This window comes from Acomys russatus, chromosome 24 (genome assembly GCF_903995435.1).
Source record: "Acomys russatus chromosome 24, mAcoRus1.1, whole genome shotgun sequence".
NCBI classification, from domain to species: Eukaryota; Metazoa; Chordata; class Mammalia; order Rodentia; family Muridae; genus Acomys; species Acomys russatus.
Genome location: NC_067160.1, coordinates 21637588 through 21657009, shown reverse-complemented (window position 1 = coordinate 21657009; position 19422 = coordinate 21637588). Strand labels below are relative to the sequence as shown.

The 19422-nt window shown below is 39.3% G+C and overlaps 1 protein-coding gene across 3 annotated transcripts in view; it reads right to left on the bottom strand.

Moving 5' to 3' along the window:
* Positions 1-19422, bottom strand: part of Grb14 (growth factor receptor bound protein 14) — a 104032-nt gene that overhangs the window by 53228 nt on the left and 31382 nt on the right. Inside the window, exons 1-2 of one of the 3 annotated variants that reach the window (XM_051166979.1) lie at positions 7516-7666; positions 6487-6651 (exon numbers count right to left, since the gene is read on the bottom strand). The exons of 1 other annotated variant lie outside the window; for it this stretch is intronic. In XM_051166979.1, the coding sequence (XP_051022936.1) occupies positions 6487-6585 (99 nt within the window). In that variant the 5' untranslated portion in view covers positions 6586-6651; positions 7516-7666. Of the gene's footprint in view, positions 1-6486; positions 6723-7515; positions 7667-19422 lie in introns of those variants that run through there. One more of the 3 variants, XM_051166978.1, reaches the window with a different exon arrangement.

Below are 19422 nucleotides of genomic sequence, written 5' to 3'. Positions count from 1 at the left end.
GGAAATTTAAATTCCATCTCTCAGAAATCCAGGCAAATACCAAGTACAGAAAACGAAAAAGAGAAAAGAAATAGAAAAAGAAAAAAAAAAAAAAACACTCCTCATACAATTTAAATTGCTTATGAAGTTAATGCAGTATGGCATTTTGAAGCCATGCAGAGTGGTGCGTGCCTGGAGCTCTACCTCTCAGGGGCTGTAGAGAAGAATGTAGCATTTGAAACTAGTCCGTATTACACATAGGGACGGCCTCTCAGCAAACACACACACCCTCAACAACAGAAGACTTGAAAACTCAACCTAACAAATGAGTGTAAAGCATGCCACATGCCTTTTCTTGAGTCAGGGTCATAATTTACACACTCTGGGCTTCTCCTATGGGTTAACACTTATAAATGTCTATTTCATGGTCACTATTGGTCCACACAAATCCAGCAATATGAGGAACATAGAGAGAGTGGCTCTTGCGTAAGAAAGGATATACCAAAAGTCACTTCATAGGTTATGGAGAGAGGTGAGCTCAGGTGTCATGATTTGTACCTTTAAAACACACACTGTCCACCAAGAATGTTTCCTGAACCCTTATTTCTTGACTAAGGAAACACTGGGTAAGTATAACCCAAACCATGTTCTAGGTGACTCCCTTCTACGTTAAGGAAACAGTTAAGTGACCCTAATAAAAATGACACGAGCAGGAAGAAAAATCAAGGTTTAGCAAGAATGAGTAGGAATGTTACCACCTCACCCTCTAAGGCAGCCATTTGCCTGGTTGTCTGCCTAGTATCCCCACACAAGGGTAAAATGCATTTTCCCCAAAGGACAACGTCAAACTTGGCACACGGGCCATAACAATACAGTATTTTCTGCATGCCGAGGAAGGCAGAGGCACGTGTAATGGTGATGGCTAGCTGAGCCTCATGGCCACGGTTCACATACTCATCTCCTAAGAATCCTGATGTCTGAATTGTTAGGAAAATAGTGTCCTACTCAGAAGCTCCTCTCCTACACCTCCATCTCATAGGGTATTGCCTGTGTTTTCTTCTAGAAGTTTTATGTTTGGGGTTTCATATTAAGGTTTTTGGCCCATTTGAGGTTATAGTTTTTGGCTGGATGACAGACACAGATCTAATTCCATTCCTCTACATGTTGACACACAGTTTTCCCAGCACTATTTGTCAAACATAAGAAGGCTGTAGTTACACGTCCTCGTGTTTGGGTATTCTATTTTGTTCCATTGATCTTCGTGGCTGTGGCTGTGCCAGCGTCACACTGGCTTTGTTGCGCCATCCGTTCAGCATTGTTCTTTGTGCTCAGGCTTGCTTTAGAGTCTTTTTTGTTACATACGCATTTTAGGATGGTTTTGCATTTCGGTGAGGAACGTTGTGAGTATTTTGATGGTATGGCACTGAACCTGTAAATTGTTTTTGGTGGTACATATAATACAACTCCCAGATCTCAGGCTCGGGGACATCACAAAAGAGAGATCAGAAGGATTGTAAGATCCAAAGGACTAGACTATCTGCCGTGAAAGAGTGGCTTCTATATATAAAAGGGAAGCTGTACCCACAAAAAATTTCAACAATATGATCTCCTAAACAAGACCTGAACAATGATAATGGCAGCATCAGTTAACAAGACAACACAGATGGAAGAAATCTCAGGGGTCCCCATGCCTAGATAAAGAGCAACAGGAAATTAATGACTGCTGGAAGAAAAGGGATGAGCCCTCCAAATAATTATCCAATTCCAAGTGGTCAGCCCTATACACATAAGCAGAACTAAATGGCTCAACAGGTCGCATGTATGTATTTATTCCTTTGTGTGTGAGTGTGTGTGTGTATATGTGTATGTGTGTGCGTGTAACAATAATTAAAGAAAAAGAGTTCATGAGTTTGAGATGAAACAGGGAAGAGCGGGAACACATAGGGCATTGGAGGAGGAGAGGGAGAAAAAAAGATGCAACTACAATACACATGTATAAAATTATTAAAATAAATTTAATTTTAAATGAATCCTGGTGCTGGTGAGGAGAGCAGTATGTTGAGCTCCAAGCCTGCTTTCCCAGCATGCTTTGTCTTTGGTTACCCACAGTGTCCAGGCGCAACCAGTAAGCATATGCTCCTGTTTGTTCCAGACTCTCACATTAGCAAGAGCTAGCACTGGCCAGCTAGCCTGCAGGCCTGCCTTGTGCATCCATCCTCAGTGCCAAGACTGTGAACAGGATGCCTGGGGATAGACATTTATCACTCCATAAAAGGGAAGGGTACCCACACCAGGGAGCATATCATAAGCAAGAGAGAATTTGGTTGCCTGAGGACATTGTGGAACCGCAGGACGAGCTGTGGACTGATCTTTACTGCAAAGCATAAGAAAAAAAAATTGCTTCCACATTCAATGTCTTTGGTCTTTTCTCACTTCATAAAGTTAAATTCTGCTTATAATCAACGACGTGTTAAATTACAATTACGAGATAAAATATTAAACCTGAATTGCGAAAACAAATTGGAAAAACAAATACCGCAAAAACAAAAATAAATAAATAAACAAACAAAACACATAGAGAAGACTGAAAATCCAAATTTAAAACATTCAGAAGCATGGGATAAATACACATGATGGCTACTAAGGTTTCAGTATTATAAAAGGCAACAATAAAGTGATGTCACAGGACATGGTTGCTGGGTAACAAAGGCTTACCCATTCATTCAGAATTAAGACACGGAGGAGAAAAGCAAAGAGAGATATCCAGAGGACTAGAATCAGTCTCCAGCTTGGGCAGAGACTTAGACAATAGCATTTGGGAAAGAAAGAAGGGGCAGTGCAGGCCAGAGAGCCAGCCCTGGGAGCTGGAACACAGCAGCCACAGGGTTAAAGTAATTGCAAGTGGGAAGATAAAAGGCTCCCTTGCAGGCTACTGCAAAGCTGGTGCTTACTGAGCAGCTGTGAACCCGCTCAAAACTTTGTGGGGAAAACAGTGCTGTGGTGATTTGTAATCACAGACGTGACTGGCTGTATGGGAGCTGTGACTAGAACACAAGGTGCTGCCCTGTACCAATGCACAATTCCCACTTTCTAATGAACGGCCACAGGTGTTAAGGAAAAGTATGTGGTTAAAAACTGGGTTTTCACTTGTCTTTCATCTCTGAAACTACTTTAGTAAGCTGTGTGCTCATTATGAATGTCTCCTACAAATGTAGGCTGCTTAAAGAATGCAAAAATAATTTGCAAGCATAAACCGAAAAAGCAGCATTAATTGAACATAGGCATCAAAAATTGCAACCTACAGAATTAAAATGTGGTATCGGGTCTTCTGATCTTACAGACAATTTATGTTTCCTTTATTTTATACATTATAATATTCAACTACTAATACTGTGACCTTAAAATGTTCTTTCTTGGTGTAATTAATATGCCAGTCTAGAGTTTCAGTTCAGGTAAAAGTATGCCCTACCCCTACCCGGTGGGGTGTGTGTGTGTGTGTGTGTGTGTGTGTGTGTGTGTGTGTGTGTGTGTGTGTGTTCGTCCATCTGTCTCTCTCTCTCTCTCTCTCTCTCTCTCTCTCTCTCTCTCTCAGACACACATACACACACACACACACACACACGGAGGACATAACAACTGCTTTCTACATAAAATATGTTCTGCACTAGAACATATGGGAGTTGGTGGAGGTGTTGCACAGAAAGATGTAAGGATTTGCCTTCACTAAACACAGAACTGAGGTGGGTGGCAACTGTACACACGATACATAAGACAATTCATTTACAGATTGGCTTCAGGACATAACACGGGTCTAGAAAAAAAAATGCACCATGGAAGTCACAAAGCCTAGATTCTATTTTGAGTGTTGTCACTGACCTTCTGGGTGACCTTGTACAAGGTACTCAACAGAGGCAGAGAAGAGAGGGGGAAAAAGAAACCATCTACGTGGTTAATCTGGAAAAAATGCTAAGATGGAAGATTTAGTCAGAGATCTGATGAAACTTTTTCTTCATTAAAATTTTGATTTCCTAGAATCAATGAATTCAAATCCTTATAGAATTAGAGGAAGTCAATTTTTTTCTCTTCAGTCTACCAGACCTCTCTGGCTCTGCTCTGTAAAAAGGACCGTGTTTAAAATTTAGCCTCTCGTCATTCCAACCAAATCCCAGAGCCACCTCAGAAGGGCACACCAGCCATTAAGAACCCCCTCCTCAAGTGCTTTTGAGCATTTTCAGAAATGTTCCTGGCTTTCCAAATGATAGGGATTCCAGCTGCTCAATTGTCTGGCAAGGACCACTCACCCTGGCTAAGCAACTCTATACAAAATGTGTGAGCAGAGCCTTCTGAGAAAGAGGAGAAATTGTACCTGGCAATATTCTAAAGTGTTTGTGTTTATTTGTAAGGTCTGTTGGGGAGGCAGTGCTCAGGACCAAGTTGAGACTTAATAAAATACATGCTAAGTGTAAAATGATTTTAAATTTAAGGGCATATGAAAAATGACAAGTATGGGAGATTTTCATATCTTCAAGGAAGGAAAAAAACACTTAGTTGTTTTGTGACCATAGGAGTTGAATGTCTTTTACTCTGAGAAAAAAGAATTTTTCTAAATTTAAAAAAAAAAAATCCAAGGTTTTCAAACCAATTGAGTAAACAAAATAGATCCTTTAGGAGTAAAGTGGCAGGAGAAATGGCCTAAATATATTCATAAAATGAGCGTGTGCTGCCTTGTTTAAGTGTACACTCACAGAGCTGGCCTTTAGGAATTTTGATGCACACAATTATTATAATGGCAATCTGATAAGAATTTATTAGGAAAAAAAAACAGACAAAATTACAGTATCCCAAAGCTGCCTTGTTTTTCTCTTCAGCATACTATACTAGAAACTGTTTTCCAGCCAGGCTTTTCTCCTAACAATGCCACCTTTGCTAGCAGCTCAGGGTCCTTGAGAATGATGGCACCCCTTTCCATTGTTTTATACTGTTTGGTGAAAGATAGGTAACTTAAAATTTTAACTAGAGCTAAAGTAAGATGAAATTTACCTCTCATGTCACAGAATAGCATCCCCTAAATCCTGCTGCAGATGTTATTTACCTACACCTCAGCTTTCCCTGCAGAGGTCAGAATGTGAAGTGTTGGCATGTGCCAACGTGGCTCAGCTAATGAGAGAGCCCAGACAGTAGGAAACCAATCCCATCAATGGGCCATAAGATAAAGCACACGGTAGCGTTTTGGTGTCCCCATACAGCAACGTTAGCTGCATAAAGAACTCAAACAGAACATGGATTGGATACACATCAACGTATTTATCCTACATGAATACCCCTCAGAGAACCCACACTGTCATTAAATGTAAGCGAAAATCAAGATCCAAGCTCAAAGCAAAATGTTTTAAATAAATTTGCTTAAAGTTAAAAAAACAAAAAGGCATCAAGAAAAATAAAGAACACACACTGGCAAAATTACAGTGTAACTATCCCAATGCCAAGTAAAATGCACTTAGTAACTAGTAGTTGACTGGCAAAAAAAACCCAAAAAAACAAAAAAACCTGAAAGCTAAAAATTAAAAGCAATACAAGAAACAATTATCTTTAAATTTCTTTTAGTTTGCCCTATTTCAAGTAAGTTAAAACATGACCTTTGATTTAATGGAATGCGCTAATAGTTAACAGTTAACTTTTAAAAGGTTGAGTAGAGAAACACTACACTTTCTTGTACCACTAGAACTGTGCAGAAAGGGTATTTTTTTTTTTTTTTTTTTTTTTTTTTTGCAGTAACGTGTCTCTAGGCCTCCATTCTCTACAATACAAATGGGATTCTGTATGTTTGGAGGGCCCAGGCATACTGGCAAGAGCTTATTGCAGATACACTGCATGGTACAAATACCATCTTACCAAAGGAAATGTCACAGTAAGACATGAAAGTAATCTTTAAAAAAAAAAAAAAAAAAGTTATTTTCACACATGTGCTTCCCCAGATTAATAATTAATAGAAAACCCTTTCCTGGGAAAACTTTTCTTGAGCAAACAGAAACTCCATACAAATGGGTGGCCACATGAAGATTATCAGTCACATTCTTGCACCGTCCTCCCAAACAATGAAGAGGTGGGTGCATTATGAATTACACACAAAGAAGCTGCCCCTTCACAAACACAGAATGCAACAGCCAGTGATTTCCTGCTAAAGGCAGAAATGCCTGAAGTTACAGAAGAAAAGAATAAAAGGGGGAAAGCTCATTGTATGTACTCTAAGTCACAACGGACAGTACGTGAGACCAGCAGCTTTTATATAGAGGTATTTTTTAACCACAGAAATGTTCTGGCAGCTTTCCCCCCTGACTTTAATTCCAATACTATGTCTTTTTAAATACCCTTAGTCTCAATGTACTCTAGTCTTTTCTCACAGTCATTCAAGCTCCAAACTTATTAGTAAATAACATGGTATCAGAAAAAATATAGGCAGAAAAAAAAAAGATTGCAAGGGTGGAAGAAGCAGAATAAACCACCTACCCTCTTTTGTAGAACTAGTGGTGTTATTGCAGGCAGAGTGACTCTTCTTGCATTCAAACTCATGTTTGTTCTTCTAGAATGATCCCTCTTAGAGATCATAGGCGAAATGAAAGGAGTCCTTGACGGTTACTCCTCGGGAATCTCAAGGCTCAGGGCAAAGAAACTCTAGGGAAGTAATAAATGTCACCCTGCTTCTGTGATCCCAGGCTACCCAAAGCCAATTAAGGATGGCTGCGGACAGGGCAGGGCTGCAGCCAATCACAGCTCCCAGAACCCCGCCTTCGTCCTTGGAGACTCATTCGGATACTTTTGTTTATGATATTTAAAGAACCAGATTAACAGGCATCTAGTTCCCTTCATTTTTTTTTCCAAAACAGTGCAATTCAATGCCATCTTTGTTGACCAAACAGCTGTTTCGCTAAAGCATTTTAACGCAACCCAGATGAGAAACTCCTTATATTATTTACATATATTAGTTATATACATTGAAGTATGTAACTATGTAAGTGGGCCAAATTACTTATGCTACTCACAAAATTCATAAATGCTTCAACTGCAGCATCATCTATGCGCACAGAAAGAAGCCCTTGCCTAAAATTGGCAAAGCACTTTAATTTGTGCTATAAGTTTTAATGCTGCTTTTAACGTAAGAGATCTATATCATGTCCCAAGGAGCTAAAATGTTTCTACTATGAAACTTCCAACCACTCTCAAGGTCATATCCTGTTGAATATTAACTATTAAGCATGAGTCTAGCAATCAATATAAATAATGTTAGATAGAAAAAGAAGAGTTCATGGTATATGGTCTGATCTGACACATGTTTTCAGGAAAGCAGAGGTTTGCATAGTTTAGCACACTTCAGCATATTAGAACACTTAAAAGCAGCTGCTGTCCAAAACCACCCTAAACCTTTAATAACTATTTTTTGCCATTTTCTTACGATAACTATAGTTTTTATACTAATAATTTAGGGGTTCGAGGGAGTCCGCAAGGAGAGCAAAACAAAACAAAAAGAGCGATCCTTACCAAGGAAGTTTCCAATAAAGGATAAAAGAAATGTTCATAGATGTCCAAAAATGTTGCATATTAAAGCTAATCTGCATTCTCACAATGGTGAAATCAATCTGGACTGTCACACTGGCAAAGCCTGCTGGACCTTAGTGTTTCTCAGCAGTGACCCACAAACTGAGCACTGCCCCCACTCGTGAGGGCAATGCCTTCTCCAGAGAGTGACAGGACTATTGCATCAACAGGGCAAATGGAGCAGTGTTGGCTGTGCACACACACACTTCCCGTGTCACTGTGCAAACTGCTTCTACAGGAGGAGTGCCTCGCTGCTCCACTTGACTCTGATGCCTGCACAGGCTGAGCTCATTTCCCTTAAAAAGGCTTCCCTACTCTGAATTCCAAGCTCAGTATCCCCTCAGCTCAGTATATGGGAGTAGGGCCATTAGTATGCTTAATGTAGGTAATTTCAGACAGCTCTAGTTTGGGGATATACTTATCCAGTAGGCTTATCATGATAATAGTTATCAGCATATACTCATTATGCAGAGCAATGGTTTCACAGCAACATTTACATTTAGTTATACCATGTACATTGACCACATTCACCCATCCCCTTTCACACCAGACCCTTCTTTCTCTTAAATGGCACCCCCTTCTAATTTCATGACATTTATGTGTAATTTATCTATTGTGCATATGAGATATGTATGAGCACACATATGCCACAGCACATGTGTAGCAGTCAGAGGACAACTTGTAGAAGTCAGCTGTCTTCGGCAACTGACTGAGTGGGTCTCAGGAATTGAACTCAGAACATCAGGCTTGGTAGGAAGCACCTTTACTTACTGAGCCATCTAGGTGACTCCCACTTCAAACCCTCATGTTATCCACATGTGGTGTGTGTGTGTGTGTGTGTGTGTGTGTGTGTGTGTGTGTGTGTGTGTGCTTTTAAAAGAAATTTACTAAAGGTTCTGGTATAATCTTGAGCCAACATTGGCAAAGTCTCCAGTATCTACATAATTTCAAAACTATTATTTATAAATTTTACTTTGATGTCTCCTCAATTTCATTTTAAATTTTGCCAAGTATTATTTTTAGCGTGGGCAGTTTGTACTCCCCCCACCCCCCACCCCTTCACACACACACACACACACCACACACACAATGTTTGTTTTTTAAGGCAGAGTCACACTTTGTAGCTCTGGCTGGCCTGGCACTCACTATGTAGACCAGACTGGCCTCAAATTCACAGAGATACCCCTGCCTCTGGCTCAGAACTGCTGAGATTACAGGCATGCTCCACCACAGCTAGCAACATTTGTTTGTTTGTTTGTTTGTTTGTTTTTGTCAGTATTTGCATGGTGCTGGTGTGAATGCTCAATCAGCACAGTGTTCTAAAAACACGAGAGAGAGCGCCAACACTTTCACGCGAAAAATGACGCCATAGCTCCAGAGAAATTCATGAAGGGCTGAGAAGCACTTGAGGAAGGGGATTGTTGAGGGCTGAAAGGAGGAAGTCCTCAACCTCTCCTGGCCCCAGGATAAAAATCCTGGAACCACTCTCCAAAAACAATCCTGAAGTAAACATAACAGAATGAACATGCAGTGGAAGCAATCCAGAGCCTCCTCCACCAGAGGTCCACTTTAAAGATGGCTAAGTAAGTGACAGCACATTGGGAAAATAGTAGCCAAAATATGAAATTTGCACAAGCAGAACATAAAGATTCAATTTCAGTACATTAAATTAACTAAGAAAATTGCAATTACAGGCAAAAATATGACAGAGATTAAAAACAGCCAAAGTGAGAAGAAAAATTACCTACTTGTTTAATTTTTTTTTAACATTCAAATGTAAGAACGGGGCTGACAGGATGGCTCAGTGAGTAAAGGTGCTTGCCACCAAGACTGGCACCAAGTTTGACCACAGGACCCACAAGGTGGAGAGAGAAAAAACAGACAGCAAGCTGTCTATTGACTTCCACCTGCATATCATGGCACATGCCTCACCTCCAAAGCTGAAATATTTAAAAGACCCATCTTTACAAAAAACAAAACACACACAAAAAAAAAGCAATGGGAAAAGATAAACATACAAGTTAAATATAAGTAAAAATCTAAGAACATAATCTTGGCATAAACTTTGAACACTTGGTCAGGGAGGCTCCTGAGAACCTCTAAAATAATACAGGCAATTGCTACTACTGTGGGTTACATACCAGAACTGTATGGGGGGGGGGAACCCTATTGCTGAAGAAACCATACAGAAGAATAAATAGAACAGTCAAGCTGTGAGTGAGAAGTGTCTGGTCTGCTGGCTATCCCTACCAGGAGGAGCTGTGCAAGCTGTTGAGAGAGAATTGGCTTCAGTAGTCTTATTCAACTATGGACCCTGGGCACAGCATTGCCCAGGAGTCAGGCAAGATGTGCCCACTTCAGCGATAGTGACAAATATGCTAGGGAGGTAACCAATCACGTTCCATCAAATTTGACACTGGCTTAACAAGAGGGAATTTATGTATAGTACCCTAAATCTAATCCAAACACCAAGGATGAAGAAACTATATGCAATAGTTGGGTTGCTATAGATTTGATAAATGACCATAATACCCCTGTAAAATTGCCTTCTAAATGACTGATTATGTCTATACATTGGTGTGCCTCTTTTTACAGTGGCTAGAAGTGACTGTGAATACTCATTCCTGGTCAAAGAGCTGAAAATAAATGACTGCTGAATGCTCACCTCTATAGGAAACATCTATGTCACACCCTGCAATGTTCAGGAAATATCAGAGAAGAGGCAAAAAGAACATTACAAAAAGAGGAAGCGGATAGAGGTGTAACATGAAGTACTGACTTCTAATACATGACATCATAGCTGTTGCCCTCTTAAACATACAGCAGCTACCGTTACCTGCGAGATCTACATAAGAAAGACCTTCAACCATCTATCCAGGAGCAGATGGGACCCCATCACCATCCCTTACCCAAGATTTACACCCAGTTAATGGTTTATGAGTTTGGAAGTATGGCCACTGTTAAGGTGATGCCCAGGCTGCTTTAAGTAAACCCTCACCCATGCTCCTAGCTGCTCTAATAAAACTTATTTGGTTATAAAACAAAGTAATAAATAAAAATAGAGGGAGAAAGATGAAAGTAGAGGGGGGCTTATTTGAGAAGAATAAGGGGAATAAAGTGGGCAAGAGGGTAAAAATTATCAAAATTTGTTATAATAAATTCGATAATAAATATATGCTAATAAAAAAGCATTAATGAAAAAAAAACCTCACACAGTTTCCCAGAAATTTTTTCATATTATAATACTTCCTCCCAGAGTTAAACTCTTTGGATAACCAGCAAAAATTTTCAGATAGCTAGTAAGAGGATGGGGAAATCCTTCCACTGCATATTGGACGGATTTATCTTGATAACCTTGAAAGACTCATTCTCATGAAACACAGGAAGAAAAAAATATGGAGGTTTATAAACAGAAGACTCATTAACAGCGTATGCAACAATGCTTAAAGGTTTACAAAACATTAAGGCTTATTCTCTTGGGATCTTGAGTATGCTGAAAGATAAACTACAGCCAAAAAGAGATGGATAGAATATACATGAATGGGCCAACAGGTCTGGAATAGACAATGACATTGGCTATGATACTAAGGTTCAATCAGTATGTGATTGTGTTGACATAATATAAATGTAAATAATATAGACAATAGCAGTATAGAAATGAAAAAATATTTTCTAAAATAAAGAACTAAAGTTGAAGGAGGAAGGACATGGCATGCAAAACATAGCTGACTCTGTTGGTATATAAGATCAAAGAGATGTAAAAGGGTAACTCACAGGGAAATCTTAAACTGCGCCTAGGGAGCATTGGGTGGATTCTTTCCCACCAATTTATTTCAGAATGCTAAAATAAGCTGACATAAAAATAAGGGATAAAGAAAAATTTAACTTTAGTATTGATCTTTGGAAAAAATGATGATTTTAAAAGTTATTTAAGAATTTCTCTTTAAATATCCTATAATTACTAATATAAATGTAATAAAAAATACTAAAATATGAATTTTGTAATTAAAATAAACACAAAGTTCAGATAAATATTTTGATTCTTTAAGAATCTATGAATTGTAAAACAATAGAAAATGGCAATAGTAACACCACACTTCCATGTTTTCTCAGGAATATTACACAGCTAAGCTTACCTGCTGAAAGGAAACACGTTTCAGTTTAATCACAAAGTTCACTCCACTTTATTCTATGGGAAAGAGAAGCCCCTGTGAACCAGTGATCCACAGAGTCAGAAAACAAAAGAATAACAAAAGGGCAAGAAGGAGGGGAAAGAAGGAGGAAGGAGAAAGAAACAGTCATAAATCTCAAGTGATAGTGAACTCAGGATAAAAAGCATTCATGGGCAGAGAAGACATCACTACAGTGCTGAAAGACGTAGTCCACAATAAAGAGAAAGTGAGGGTGAATATGTAACACACGTTTGTTTAAAAGAAAAGCAGATACAAAGAGTAGCAGATTGCAATAATATACTACTAGTAGAATCTTACCCAGCCCTCTCCAAGGGTGAATCACAAGGGAATTAAAGACAGACATAAATACAAACACACACCAACAGGATAACATAATAAAATAGACTGAATTGCTTTATATTAATCTGCAAAGAATATATGTATATACTCAAGAAACTGATTTAAGAGAAAAATTGTTCTCATACGGCATCAAGAAGGAAACCCTCGTAATTCTAAAAGCGGAAAGAATCCACCCAACTCTCCCTAGGCACAAAATAATGAAAGGAAAACTCACTAACAAAACCTAGCTGCAATATTAGCTCCTGGCATCAGAAAATCTGACTTTTATCATAGCATAGTTAGAACATAATGCATTTATCATATATTGATAAAGGTGTTCTAAGGCCATAATTCATTGTCATGAACTACCTCTGTTGAACAGAAATGAGAATAGTTTATACCAATCACGCACAGTGTACTCAGACTACAGATTGCTAGGCAGCAAAGAACAGAACTAAGGGTTAGCCCAACAAGAATGTGTGCCAACATATGACGCTAAATCAAAAAAGAATTGATTAGTTAATTAACTAAAAGAAGATGTTTAGTATGACCATATTTGCATAAAATAAAACAAAGCAAAACATGTATGTTGAATGGATACATAATTATAAATAAGCCTGTAGAAAAAGACCTAAGGGGAAAAAACATAAATAAATAAATAAATAAATAAATAAATAAATAAATAAATAAAAAGACCTAAGAGAATCCATGCCAACTTTTCTTAAATGATCTTATTCTCCAAGGAAGACAGTAAGATTGGAGGAAAGAAGATCATGTCAGGGTTATACTTTTATTTATTTGGCATATATTTGCATATGATATACAAAATAATATAACATATCCCTGTGTGACTATTTTAATGTATTCACTTTTATGTCCATACTTTTATGTCATATATTGGGCTCCTTAAGTTGGGAGGCAAGTACTCAATAAAAAAAAGGACCATGAGATCTAACTACTCAAAACTCAGCAATGCCTTATTTTTTCTTTCTTTCTTTTTCACTTTTCTTTTGTTATTTATTTATTTGTTTGTTTGTTTATTTATTTATTTATTTTGTCTTCTGAAATGGTCTTCCTATGTAGCCCTGGTTGACTTGGAATTCACAGAAACCCACTGCCTCTACCTCCTGAGTGCCAGGCATGTGGCACCATTCCTGGCTTGGCAATTGCTTCTTAAAAATCCACACTACACAGCATTTGCCCCTGAATGGTTGTCTCTAGTGTTTCCATGCCATGCGCCCTGTGATCCCATCACCTGTTCCTTTAACATGCATTATACCAAGGATGACAGTATCACAACAGATTTCAGAGCTCTGTATGATGTCATCTCATTTAACTTTGGACCCAGGACTCTTGTCTAGTCTTTGCTTTTCAACCTGTCCTGTAATGGCAAAAAAGGCAAGCATCATGCTATGATGGGAATCTCTGTGTCCCTGTACCACTGGGGTCCTGGCTCACAGCAGGCTTGTAGTGAGTATGATAAGAGGACTCCTCCCGAAGTCTCCTCCTTCAAACAAGTAGAAGAGACTCCACCTTGACTGAACAAGAACAAGAGATGCACTTCCTGCCTCCAGATAAAAATCATCGAATTGCAAGAGGCCACGTACCACACAAGTAACTCACAGAGAGAAGCAGTGTATGGAGTTAAAGTGACTCCCAAAGCTTTGCCTGGGAGGAAGTCTCAGAGCCAAGTCAAAAGAAAACAATCTCCTTTGTATAAGGGGAGGTAGCATCTCAGAGAAAGACACCAGTGAAGCCACACTGGTCCAGGAAACAAAGTAATGCACTGGGTTTGACTGAGGAGCTCGGTAGAGAAAAAGGGACCCAAATGAAACATTTCCCTAGAGCCAGTGTTCTGCACATCTTGAAAGACTAAGCTCAGGTGGCATGTTAGCACTATACACAAAGGATCTCACGAACACTCTAAGAAGAAACGGAACCTGACCAGAACCACGCCTCTGAAAATGTTAGATGAATCTATGTAGGAATATTATAGATCCCACATCTTATTTCATAGATATCTTCCTTAAAGCAAGCTCTAAAGGTAACCTTGTCAGACAGTATTCTTGCCCCATTTGCACACACATTTTTATCTTCTCCTTGCAATTGACCTCTATCTTTGCCACATAACCCACTGACTTCACTATTCAAAGGGCTTTCACAAATAGCCAGTGCTACCTTGAAGACCTGAGTCATGTCCAGTAACCTTCATGCTAAAAACAGCCTAGCCCATCACTGTAGGAGCTTGAGGTCTATATTTAGATTTGAGTGCCTTGATCAAAAGGGAAGGCTCAGAGCTGCACAGCATCTGGGGGAGGGAAATGATTGACATAGTGAGTCCTGACCCCCCTCCTCCCAGAGACTATAATTTCCACATTATAATAATGCAACTGATGATCAAAGATATTAGAGGTTACACTTTCAAAACCTCAAAGCTAGCTAGCATAATGCTTGACAAAACTTGGACCCAAAACAGAAAACAAAAAATAAAGCAACACACCATGTTCTCTGAGCTGAATTGAAGACTGTGGACTTGTGTTTAAATGAGTTTACCAGTGTAGTGAGAGTGTTGATTTCTTTAAAAACACAGAAATGCTATGTGAATGTGCTTTTGTTTCCATCCCGGATGTGGGATGTGGGGTTTGATTCAGATTGTCCATGGCGGCTGATCATGATTTGTTTTGTCCTCTGGCAGAGGTGTGATTTTGCCAGCTGAAGTTAGTTTACATTTGGAATTCTGAGGACTCTTCAGAGGGTATAGAGATGCCAGAGCTCTGAGAGAGGCTGCTGTTGCTGCTGCTGCTGCTGCTGCTGCTGCTGCTGCTGCTGCTGCTGCTGGATTGGCAGTTGCTGGTTGGAGATAGCCTGACAATGAAAACCAAACTTATCTCCAAGGAACTTGGCGCCCCTAATCAACAGGAAGTTATCTAATTATATCAATGTTCCCCTTCCTCTCTCCCCTTCTTGGAAGAGATGGGGGAGGTGTAGGGAGGTAAGGAACAAAAAACCCAATAAAGTAGCCAAAAGTCTGGTTACATACCAAGGACAAAGCGGGAGTCAGTTCTGGTTCCTCTAAGAACTCAACCTGAGCATGTTGAAGGAAAATATCATAACCCCAACAAGTGAAATCTACAAGGCTTCTAGAGAAAAGTTTAATAACCAGTAAATAAGTCAAAACAAAAAGTCTTACAAATAAACAAGACTCCCATTGAAAGTTTTTTTCTTTTTCTTTCTTTTTATTGCCTTCAAAATTGAGTATCAGATGACAACATATTCATAACTTCAAAGCTCTGAGATCAAAATTATTTTGAACTTGGAATTTTATACTCAGCCGAACTAAAAAAATTCATCAAACAAAAGCATCCTTTAGAAGAACCGCCTCACTTCTGAACACCCACTCTGTCTCAGGCACTGTGTTAGACACGCATCATGCCAGAGGGATAATTTCTCAAGTCAGCTTCTCTCTCTATGTAAAAGATGTGCTTTTTCGCTAATAGTAATAATAAATTAGCTTAATGGGATACCATATTCACTAACACATTTGGGGGACAACATCTCCATAGTAATTGTCTTAAAAATATGGTGGTATCATAATGATGCTGCATTGTTTGTATATGCTAACTCTCTTACTATAAACTATTAAATCATACCATTAACCAATGAAAGAGAAAAAAGAAATGGGAGCCTATTAGTGTCTGTTAATTAGTTTGAACTCAATTAAGATATTCAACACACAAACACACACACACACACACTCTTCACTAATTTTTATTTGAAAGATCAGAAAGTGATGCTTAGGTTCATTTCCCAGGCGAGACATTGATTCTAGGTATCAGGACCAGTTGAAGAGAAAACCTCATCAGGCATAAAAATGGTTCTATCTCTCTGAAAAAAAAAAAAAAAAAGATCTATTTATTTATTATGTACATAGTGCTGTGCCTACTTGTACCCCGGCAGGCCAGAAGAGGGCATCAAATCACATCATAGATGGTTGTGAGCCACCATGTGGTTGCTGGGAATTGAACTCAGGACCTCTAGAAGAGCAGTCAGTGCTCTTAACCACTGAGCCATCTCTCCAGCCCCCAAAATGGTTCTCACAGAAGTAAAAGTCCCCCTGTGGGGTTGGAGGATAAAGAATCTTTTTGCAGCAGAAGAACACCAACAGGGCCTTCCGAAGGATGGTGTCTGTCATGACAGCTTCTGAGGTAGATGCCCAGTCCCAAAGAGAACCTTGCACTCTTCTGAAGTCCCTGCTCGCTCTTTCCTACCCTCCCACAATACAGGCATGATAGTTTTATTAGTTATTTTCTTCCATAGCTATGAAAAACACCTGATAAAAAACAATTCAAAGAAGGCGGGTTTCTTTTGCCGCCTCATATAGCACCTGGAGCGACATAGTCAGCTGCAATGGTACCATGAAGCAGAAGCAGACATCTCATGTCTCAACACATCTTAGTGTGTCAAGAACTGGGGATGACTAAGAACAGGGGTTGATCACCATCAAGGCCTGACCTTAGTGGCCTGTGGACTATGGCCGTCAGCTAAATTCTTCTCGAAGATTCCACAACCTCTCAGCAAGTGCCGCCAGCTGGGGAACAAGTGTTAAAACTCATGAGTGACATACCATTCTCAAACCTTCCCACTGTACCTGAAAATGAAGTCAACAGTGACTATAGATTAACTTTCATAGTCATTTGTTAAAAGAAGAGTCTGGTTCTGGTCTTCTAAAACTCTCTACAGGCCGTAGGCTTTGTACATAAAGATAGCTCTCTAAAATATTATGCCATGTGGAAAAAAATGCAGTTTTATTATTCAAATGATTCATTTACTGGCCCTACTAAGATAAGGAAAATAAAATCAACGCCCAGCCAAGGGAGGATAGGAAATGCAGAGATGTTGCCAAAGCACCTTGCCTTCTCAGCAGTACCCTTATGTTCTCTCATTAGATGCTCCTGGGCAGATCGAGGAGAACTACTGAATTAAAACAAGGGCCAAGGAATGGCTGTACTCAAATCAGCGGACCATCTGGACTGTTAGGCTGCTTATGCCAGTAGTCACAGCAGAAGCCCTGAAGCAGCAATGTGGACATCATTATAGAGCCGTGTGAAGGTAGAGAGAAAGGAGTGTTCTCTATGGTGATTATGGGAGATGACGCATTTTTTTTTTTTTACCTCAAGTTCACATATTGATGAGGTGATGCTGATTTAAGAGGTATGCCAGAAGATCTAGACGCAGCAAATGAGTAAATTCTTCAAAAGTGACTGTCCCAGATGTTATTCAAGTGTCATCCTCTGAAGCTTCATACAAAATTGTTTAAAACACACCTATATTCTTATTTTCAGCCATCCCTCTCCAGTTGACCAATCATTTACAAAGTAATGTGCTGTAAATGAGGAGGAATTGCCAACTCTTTTTAGCAAAAAGGTTTTAAATTCAATGCAATAACTTTTGAAAGTTCAACTTGCTGCAAGGAAGGCTATTTTAAGAAAATGATGGCTTCCGTTTAAATATCCAAGGCTCTTTTGTTAGAATTCCTTATGCAGAAAATTCATCCGAGAGACTTCTTTGAGATAATGTTCAGTGAGTGGTATTTCTGACTTTCAGGCCAGCACATTATTCGCAAGTGAAGACTGATGGAGGAAATGTACACTTTCTATATGTTCAAATTATTCATCATAGTCCACAGAGCCTTCCCATCGTCCAAGCATGCACTCATGGGGTTAAAATGCAAAATTAGTATTCAGTTGCCATTCATAGAGGTGTACGGTCTTTAGACTTACTTAGAGGAAACCATCCTCCTGGGAAGTACTGAGCTCAAATCACAACTGTATTCATGCTTTGACGAAGCCCTATTCTAGATAAAGTGCCACATATCGAGTTCCACAGAAAGATGTGCAGGGTCTACATATATTCTCACTCCAAAATGCTCACTACCTTAATCAGTTTTCATTGTCACCATAGACAGGGCAGCTGGTAAACAAAAAATGTTTTTCTTAGCAAAGCATCCAAATTGAAGATGTTGCCACAGTCAGGGTCCACAAGAGCCTGCCTCTTTTTGCTGGGCCTTCACTCAGCTAGCTCCCTAGGACATTGATTCTATTCATGAGGATCCTATTCTCGCACCTTCTGACCTAATGGTCTCGCATAGGCCTCTTTTCTTAACTCCATCACATGGGAATACAGATTTCAACCGAGACCGTGGAGAGGCCACATGTTCAGCTGATGGCTTTCCTCTGCAGAGGCGTGCTAATGTTCTTTATTTCAGCTACTGAGCTCTACAAGGTCCAGAAGGGCTTCAGAGCCTCAGCCTCTTCTCTCCCAGTAGATCCCTCATCTCAAATCCCAGAATCGGCTCTCCACAACTCTATATGTTTTCCCTAAAGGAGATACTCTTCCCACATCGAAGATCAATCAACAATGAGAAGTTTAAAACTTGGTCACTAATCTCTAAAACTCAATTACCTCTTCCAGATTTATTGGGCAGTAACACTGCCACTCGAACCAAACCCATCACCAGTTTACCTTGAATGGGACTATCTTTATCCAAATGTGTCTTTTCTATCATAAAACAAATAAATTAATAAACCACCAACTTTAAGTTTCATTAAAATAAAACAAGTTCAATAGTTTAGAAAAGTGAAAAACAACCTGACCATTGTATTAACATCAAAAAATAGCACAAATTGACATTCGGTTAACAAATTGCAATCAGTTATATAACAAGCTGTCAGCACTGGATGAACCATACAAGACCTCCATGTCTAATGTACTGTGACTTCACTTGTGTGGCTTTGATAACACTTGATTCTACAACAAAGACCTAATCACATTCTTTGCCTAAATATTATCTTCATTATTTTGATTTACTCTTCTCAGTACACAGCTGCACCAATCCCACATTCTAATCCATGTTTTCTGATACCCACTTTGATTTATTTTTAAAAAATGGCTATATGGCATATGGAGAGCACTCAACACATGGCTGCAAGGCTATATTAATTACATAGCCTGTTAAGACATCAAGATTACTTGGACCTAATGAACGTCTATAACACTGAGAAATTGCTTTCAGTGCTAATATGTAGCTCAGCAAAGATAATAATGCTTAGGAATCATTTTCTGTCTATTGTGAATTCCCACCAACCCCAGCAGTTAGATACTCTGGCAATTACAATTTCCTTTGACCATCAATTTAGTGGTAGAAGGGATTTCTAAGAAGGACTAGGAATGGAAGAAGAGCACAAGAGACAACTATGCATGCGTTTACCTCCCTTGCCATCGTAGCATGGTATTCCCCATCTGTTTTAGCACCAACAAATTATCCATGGAGTGCAACGAG